The 8711-nt window shown below is 29.2% G+C and overlaps 1 protein-coding gene across 1 annotated transcript; it reads right to left on the minus strand.

Moving 5' to 3' along the window:
• Window positions 1-245: 245 nt before the first annotated feature.
• On the minus strand, window positions 246-5500 carry LOC135122627 (protein takeout-like). Its single transcript, XM_064046918.1, has 5 exons — window positions 5389-5500; window positions 1175-1415; window positions 986-1119; window positions 778-927; window positions 246-529 (listed from the first exon to the last, which is right to left on the minus strand). Exons 1-5 carry the CDS (start codon window positions 5453-5455, stop codon window positions 375-377), a joined length of 747 nt encoding a protein of 248 aa, XP_063902988.1. The 5' UTR covers window positions 5456-5500; the 3' UTR covers window positions 246-374.
• Between the last annotated feature and the right edge of the window lie 3211 nt (window positions 5501-8711).

Raw genomic sequence — 8711 nt, forward strand, 5'->3', positions numbered from 1 at the left:
CGCCCACCAGCGTTTTTAAATTAGTACAATAATTGAAAACGATTGGTTCGTGTGTTTTCGGCGTATGAGTGCGCATGCTCGGTAGAATTGAATTAAATTCGATCAAACAGTTCCATTTCGACTGCCAGTTGACATTAGATAATTATATTATAAATAATACGATATCATATGCATTATCTTTGTTAAGTAGCATTGTAATACATGTCGGGTAACAGCTAATAACAATTACGGGATTTCCCGAAAAATTAAAAAAAAAAGTTTATTCTAAACTTAATGTGTTAGCGGTGTAATATGTTTGTGTTTCTTTACAAAAAGTACAAATTACTATTACATTATTTTTATAAGATCACAGCACGTTTTGTACATTTAAATTTTTATTTATCTGGAAAAACTTCGTCATAGTCTAAGCCATCAGTAATCTTGTTAGCAGCTTCCAACAGAATCTCCGCAGCTTTCCTCTGGATGAAGGGGAGGGCGGCTTGAATCATTTCACCCTTATTTTCATGTATGACATCAGTTATAGCTTTACCTGTAAAAAAAAGCAGAGGTCGAGTAAAATCACTTCACTAATTTTCATGCTAATATCTACATACAATACAAATATTTCCATATCATTATAAAAGTAATAAGGTATAAGTCATATTTATTGATTTTTAGAATTAAAAAACTGTAATCGAATGAGAAGAGATATTACTTTAAGCGTTAATTACTTTTATCCTTGAAAATGTATAAAAACAAAAGTGTATCTTAGAAGATAATATTTTTACGGTTACTTACTCAGAACTTCATCTCCATTAAAGAGGTTTTCAAGGTGAAGATTATAATCACCAATCTTAATTGCAAAGTCAAAGGAACTAAACTTAATCTCACGGTGTCCGTTGTGCTGAATAATTTCGCCCTTCAAAACTGCCTGACCATCTACATCCGCTGCAAAAAATGTACAGTTTAGAAAAAACTAGACGGCATTTCCATCTGTATTACTTACTAATATCAGCAGTAAATTTGCCTGTGCCTTTAATAGGAGTCACAAGAATTCTTGCGTCAACGTCGTAATCTCCATCGAAGACCATCTTCGGGAATTTTACACCCACACGATACGTGTTTTTGTCAATATTTAACCTAAAAAATATAAACCAGGAATACTTTTGAGATCAACAAAATATGAGAAACGTACTTAATTTTTGTTATCTGAAAATTGCTGGCTCCGTGGACTTTTACATTTCTCAAGAAAGCTTTGAGATTTGATGGCACATCTCCTCCGAAAATTGTTATTTCGTCAATGTGCAGTGGTTCCAGTGATGGTACTTGGAGTTCTGGGATACCATTTTTCAGTTGTGGTAGCAAATATTCCACGGATTCTCTTATACATCTTGCTACTCGTGGATCTGACCTTTTGCAGATGTGAATGTAACTGGCTAAAAAAACAAAAACATTTATACTTAATTGAAATTGGTATCACGATGTTTTCTTTAATTTCCGATTGTCAGTTGTCAAGACATTTTTAATTTTGCAAAATGTATATAAAACATACCCTAGACATAAGAAAATTTCACACTTTTATTGAAAATGTACTGCCAAAGGACTTAGTCATTTCTGATCACGCAGTATCATCACTATTCATAATTGACTAAAAATGTGTTTCACTTTATTGTGACTAATTAAGACTGAATGACGCAAGCAATTTTAATTAAATAATATATTGCAATTGGAACAGCTTTGACAGTAAGTTATGAAATGTGACAAGTAGTATTTAATCTGACAGGAGCGATGAGTTGTTAATAATCCGGGGCACGGCCGAATTCGGAGTCGGGTTTTATGGATCACCTTTAAACTATCTCAAAAATCGCATCTGTTGCAGTAAATAACAAATGTGTAATTTACTTAATAATAAAGCAATTATAAATGTTTATGTTACTGGAAATACTCTAAGTAGGTAGTTTGGACCTGTAACCATGACACACAAATTCTCCAGTAAATAATGATGTGCATAATTGTACATATACATAACCGTCATTGCGAACGTGTAAACTAAGACTTTTTATGTGTGAATGCTAATTATTTCTGTTTTTTATAAGACTGCGAGTATCTCAAGTGTATATCCTTCTATTTATTATTCGACCTTTAGAAAACCAGTAACTGCTCTCTGAAGAATTGATGATTAAATAGACAGTTTATCTTTTCTTATACAGGTTACTGAAGTTAAGTTTGTGACGCATTTATGGATTTACCTGAATTTATGGCTGCAACTTATTATATAGTATTTTAATTAGTAGTAGTTATTGACGATAGAAGTTTGATACAATTAAAAAACTTTCATGTGAATACACGTTAATTATGAACAAATAAATATTACTTATAGTAAGTAACTGAATGCAATCAAATTATATTGTACAAATCATCGTTTTAAATATGTCCTAACCAATCGTTATCGTAAATGTCTGTTTGGGTAACAAAGAATGATTTATTTTTTGATTAAAACTTTGCAATTTATGTTATGACATATTCATTGGTGCCTACTTTAAATTATTGGATAACACAGTATATATAAATATTTGGTCACAGAACCTTATAATTTATCTGAAAGTACATACATAATGGATTTTTTTTATTTTTGGTCGTTACCATTAATTTAGAAAGTATACAACTTTAAAGTATATATTTATTCGTTTAAAAAATTATTCGATAAATTTGTATTGAAAAATACAACTGAAATGCAGTATTCCTTGTGATTCAGTTGTGTTCCTTTACTTTTAATATTTCATACATAAGGGATTTTTTATCTTAAGAACACTTAGTTTCATTGGATTGTAGACTAACGTATTTGTTTCCATGAGAATTTTTTCAAAAAATTATTTAATAAATATTATTTTAAATTCATTTTAGTTCCATGCCAGTACCAATCAACTAAATAATTATTGGCTTAAATATTGTTAACACTACTCAGTTCATTTTCATCGATAATTTATGGACTGTAATAAAACTATATTAAGAAGTTAAGGGATTGAAGAGTTTAGTTAAAAAAATGTGCTGTTTCTAGTCCAAAGAATAAAAAAAAATGGTTCAATTTAACTTGTAAAAGATTATTTATATACATATAAGGATTTGTTTCAAGTAATTAATTTTGCTAAAGAAAATTATGTTAACTAAGTGTTCGAAAACAGCTTTACTGAAGCGATTTTAAAAACTTATAAAAGCTCGAGTATGCCTTAGGGCTACTCATGTAATATTGACTGAAGATCAACGACTGACCTTTTAGAGAGCAGCATTTTTGTGTGAAACAGATTAGTGTTTTCCTGGTTACGATTAAAGTTGTAGAGTAATTATGTGTTTTAAATTCATGACATAAAGATAAAATAATCAGTGTTTTGTTATTTCGAGGCTAAAAAAATGAGGACCGGCTTTTCTTAATAGTTGATTATTTTTTCACCTGTTTTACGATGGTAAAATTACTTGTAATTAGCTTATTTAATCCTTTCCCATAAACAATAATTTAAAGTTATACTTAAAAGTTTACATTACCTTTCCCATAAACAATAATTTAAAGTTATACTTAAAAGTTTACATTACCACCGCATATGGGGTGTTCATTTGAGAAAGTCATACTTGTTTGATAAAATGTAGCGACAAATGCATGTGATTTATTATTTTATACTGTTATGTATAATTGACATTTCCGCGTTGTCAGTTGCCATTGGTTAAATTTAAGGTTTATTGTAGACATATAGTTTGTTCAGTAAGGTTGTGAATTGTCAAAATGTCACCATGTTGGCCTCACTGGTGAAAAATTAATAGGGATTTAAAAAATCGATAGTGCCGGAAATGTAAGGATTGCCCATTGAAGAAATTTATTTTGTCAAAATAATGGAGAGATTACAGCAAAAAAAAAAGAAAAAACGATCTCTCTACAAGAGAAAAAGTTTATATAATAAACTGTCTCTAAGAAATTGCAAACCAACTTTACTTAACAATGTTGACAAAAATCAAGGCCAACTTGATGGACTTTTTCACAGACAAAAACTAAAATGAAAAAACTGGATGATATAACACGATTCTGGAATTTGTGGTTATTTGCCAAAACCGGACAAGGACTGACTGCATTTTTTGTTTCTTAATATAAAAAGTTGATATGTAGATATTTTGCAGCATTTATTTCAGTCGTATTACCACGAGACAACAAAATGAGAATCCACAAAAACTGACAGACCAGTCACAGATATATTTCAGCTAACGTTAATTCATCAAGAAAAAAGTATTTGCTATGTAGAGACAGCTAAAACATCGGATGCTACATTTATTTTGTGTGTAAAGTTTAATGCAATACTGGATTTCGATAGTTTTCCATATTTTTTTAATAATGTTGTCAAATAAGTCACGCATCGTATTCGTTCTGCATTTGACTTTACAATAGTTTTTGCCACAAGTTTCTATATTTTAAAATTAACTTTTGATAATTTGCCATCGTTGTATATACAAAAAGTAGTCTATTTTCGATTTTATTGGTAGTGAGATTTCTATTGCTATAGTGGTTTATTTTCAGTCTCTACGGCCACTCTTGTTTTAAGGACGCTTTTTATGGCGCTGTTAAGAAGTTGTTTCCACGGTAACAAAGAGTCCTCAAAGAAACTTAACAACTAGAAATTACCACAAATTTTTTTCGCGTTACAACATTTTTTCAAAATTGCTAGACACCTTTATAAATCAATGTAGCTGAAATGCAACATGAACACCTTGAAAACTATTCCATTACTGCTTAGTGCGTCAGTTCACCATCAAGGCGATCGAATTTAAAGAAAATCCGAATTAATTAATTTCAGTGGAGAACTGCATTAATCTGGAAAGAATGTCTTTTTTTTTAAATTAAGTCATTAAGGATTTCAAGTAAAAACCTGTTTTGGGTGTTCATATAAAAAACTGCAACTCTCAGGTTGGACCTTGATTATTGTGCATTTATTAATAAGTGAGTACCTGATTTATAAAAACTTAATTATTCAGTGGAAAAGTAAACGAGTAAATTAATTTCAAATACAAAAAAATAAATATCGAATATCGAAGTGGTTAAGAACTTACATCACTATATCAATTTGTGCATTATTTATTAATTTAAAGTTTATTGTTAATGCAAACATAGTTCCAATAATTGTCATTCAATTTAAAGAAAAAAAATTGTAAAAGATTTTTTACAGCGAGATATGTTTATTAACTAATTAATGCATAGATTTCAGAGGGAAATTAGAAATTACAACTATTTCCAGAAATAAGATGAACAAACATTCATATTTGTTTTTCAGTGGAAATCCCATTATATAATTTGATTTTATTATAATTTTTAAAGTGTAATGAATGTTCCGTGAGAGTTAGTACCACGTAAAAATATTCTTTTTTACTTACGTATTTCTCTAGCAGGAGCACCTAACCCCACCAAACTCAAGCATAAACATAGGAGATACAAAAACATAATGATTACTAGTGAGTGTGGATCGAATAATATTACAAGAATAAATTAACATGGGTGGTTTCCATCATTATATACGATTTCTTGCTATGACGTCAAAGAATAACAAATAATCAGGCAGTTAAAAAAACGAAGTTTACAGACAACGTAATTGTAGTACACTTCGACCTTAAATGAATCTTTGATGCTTTAGATGCGAGTTAAACACGACATAATTTTTGCTGTGGAAGTTACGCAATTACTGTATTTAAGTAAAATGTTGTTGTAATTTTTCTAAAGCTTAAAATAAAGCAATTATCTAAAATTGCATGATGAAGATTTTTTGATGGTTTTTTATTAAAATATTCCATCAAGCCTTGATTACAAAAAAAAAAGAAATTTACGTAACCTAACCACTACAACTTTGTATAATGGGAAAACCGTAATTAAACGCAAATGGACGTCATGGTTTTGAAGGAGGGTCAGTATAGACGGGTATTTTTAGTATCAATAAATTCGTAGATGTCTAATTATTCAAATAAAAATTGATATGGCCAAACATATAAGAGAAAGAACATAATAAATGAGACCATGAATTAATATATTTTTGTAGATGTATAGAGATTTTTGTACGTTGGCAATTTTAAGTTGCAAATATTACTTGATTTTTTTGTGGGTATGTTTAGACACAAATTTGTTATCTTTGTCAGTTGTTAAGACACAAAATATTATAGCATGCTATAATGTCTAAATTATAAAAATATAAGTATAAATTTTTGCTGGTTGTGTTTGTTGAATCCAATTTAATCAACTTAGAACCAGATTTTTTTGTCTTATAGGCAACAGTGCAAACATCAATAAATTTTGTAGTGTGGCCTCATACTATACTTAAACAAAACAACCTCGTAATAATATATGTAATCGGCAGTTATTCGCATACACTACCATCACTCTCAGAATATCTTTGGAAAATTATGTTTGACAATAAAGCTATGCAAGTGAAACGTTGAGTTTTCATTATTTTGTAAGTAGGAAGCGAAGAATTGTAATAATATTAACATTGGGATTGAAGCTTTAGGAAAACAGACCTTGAGATTTGTAAAAATTTTACATAATTACTATGTGAAAGGAGTCGTTCTTTTTTAAAGCTATGTTGATCTTCGTCACACTTTTTTGTAAAAACGGGCTCTCATACGCAGAATGACAGATTCTAATAGAAATAATGAGTTAATGATATGATTTATTTAATAAACTAACGAAAATTAAACTAAGATGGTTTAAAAGCACTCCGTCGCTCTATTAACCATAATTAATGCTTGTATAGATGCATATCAGAAAGTATGTTTGTTATGAAATTCAGCTTTTTTATGACACTTAATTTAATTTTGACGTCGATAATAAGTATAACAGTAGTCAAAAGGTTACTACGTATTAGAATTATTCGAGATACCTAGAAAACTCATTTATCAACGCTTCTAAATGGCGAACTCCTTGAGTATTTGTTGTACAATAAAAGTTGTTTTTGTTTAAATACTTGTTTATTGTTTCATTTTAGTCAGTTATTCGTTTTGTTCAGTTAATTAATATTTAACACGTAACCGTTTTATTTATTTATACTTTCGTGCAGATCTTGCATTACCGCAAAGTATATTTATCAGTACGATTTCAGCATCAATAAAATTTGTACAAACGAGCAACATTTGTAAATCAATTAGTTGATAATGAGATGAGGAAAAAAATCAATAAAAATGAATTTGCTCCACAATACAATTAAGAAAATATATTGACGTTGAATCTCACGATTAGTTCCAGGGTAAGAATTTGAAAATAAAAATACGTCTTTAAATTGCACGTTTACGCAAAATTTAGATGGATGCAATAAATGGTTCTGGAAATACTTGAAAGATTTCATGCTTTTGACAAAAGTTATATGTTTCTTGGGTTTGCTAATTATGTAAAAATTTTACGCATGATGCAAGAGCTATCAAAGTTTTTTGTTATAAACTTTTTAACAGATATACATTAAATGTAACATTTTATTTTTGATTTTAGAATTTTTTGAGGAAAATGAATCACAAGATTTTTCTTAAATTTATGGTCATTAATAGTTATTTATGTTTTATGGGCATAATTAGGAGATTATGACACGAGGAAATGTTTAAAGCCCGACGAAAGATAGCTTTTAATTTCCCGAGGGCCATTTTCGATAATTATGCCCGTGATTGTGCCGATGCGAACTTTATTAATAAAAATAATAAAACTGACTATTTTGTTGTTATGTTTGTTTTGTTACGTTGTTTATTTTGTTAAATAATTCATTTTTCAAAATGTAAATTGAAGAAGCAAAATACGTTTATTTAAAAGAAAATTCAGAAGAATTGGAAGTCGCCCATTGAATGATTTGTTGAAATATGATTTTCCTCAACTTCAATAAAAATATTGAATATCGAAGCTTGTTTAAATAATTAATTGATTTAAATGATTAATCAATCGTTGCTTAACAATTCTTGATTGACCTGTGCCATAAAGGCCAATTTATGCCCGCATTTAGGTGTTTATAAACAATATTATGAATCTAAAATAGAGTAATAGTTATTTGTTATATAAGGCGACAAAGTGTTTCTTTAATTATTAAGTGAAAGATGTTAATTAATTATATTTCACGAGAAATTCTTTTTTTTTCTATAGCAGAATGTAAAGTCAATATGAAAATATATTTAGAAATTTAAATATCAAGCCCTATTTTCACTGCAGTAGTAGTTATATACAGCTTGTACATAAGTTTTTCATTGTATGTACAAAATACATGGATCTGTAATGTGCTAAATTAAACTTCCCTTTTCAAGTTAAAAACAATGGTGTACACAGAATTTCAATATCACTATCCATTCTCAAGAAATAAGGCCGCGAAGTTTTATATGGCACACCTGTATGTTGTAATCCTTGATTTGCTCAAATTTAGTATTATGTACATATATGTTCTACATAGGATTCTATTTGACCGCATCTTGATGGCATTCGGTATCGTATCACGCAGCTCTTCTTTAAAGTTGTCACTATTTTCTTTTGTTGGTCATATCTTCTAGTTTGTGGCTTTGATTTTTAGGTTAAATCTACATACCTACTTTTTTCAACCAAATTTTCGTTAAGTGTTTGTCGTCTAAATTCACTGTTTCCGAAATTATATCTAATGCAGGTCATCCTTGGAAATGAATCCGTATGTCTTTTCTAAAATGATATGTTTAATTACACTGTGTCTAACACTACGTTTTTACATAAA

The sequence above is a fragment of the Zophobas morio genome, unplaced genomic scaffold (genome assembly GCF_036711695.1).
Source record: "Zophobas morio isolate AGI-343-1 ecotype UQ-CSIRO unplaced genomic scaffold, CSIRO_AGI_Zmor_V1 ptg000005l, whole genome shotgun sequence".
Classification (NCBI taxonomy): domain Eukaryota; kingdom Metazoa; phylum Arthropoda; class Insecta; order Coleoptera; family Tenebrionidae; genus Zophobas; species Zophobas morio.

Excerpts from the sequence above, each read along its gene's own strand:
- LOC135122627 (XM_064046918.1), bottom strand. The coding sequence starts at position 5,455 with ATGTTTTTGTATCTCCTATGTTTATGCTTGAGTTTGGTGGGGTTAGGT. Across the intron at positions 1,120-1,174 it reads TTTCAGATAACAAAAATTAA|GTTAAATATTGACAAAAACA; the intron begins GTACGTTTCTCA and ends TATATTTTTTAG. Across the intron at positions 928-985 it reads CAAATTTACTGCTGATATTA|CGGATGTAGATGGTCAGGCA; the intron begins GTAAGTAATACA and ends CATTTTTTGCAG.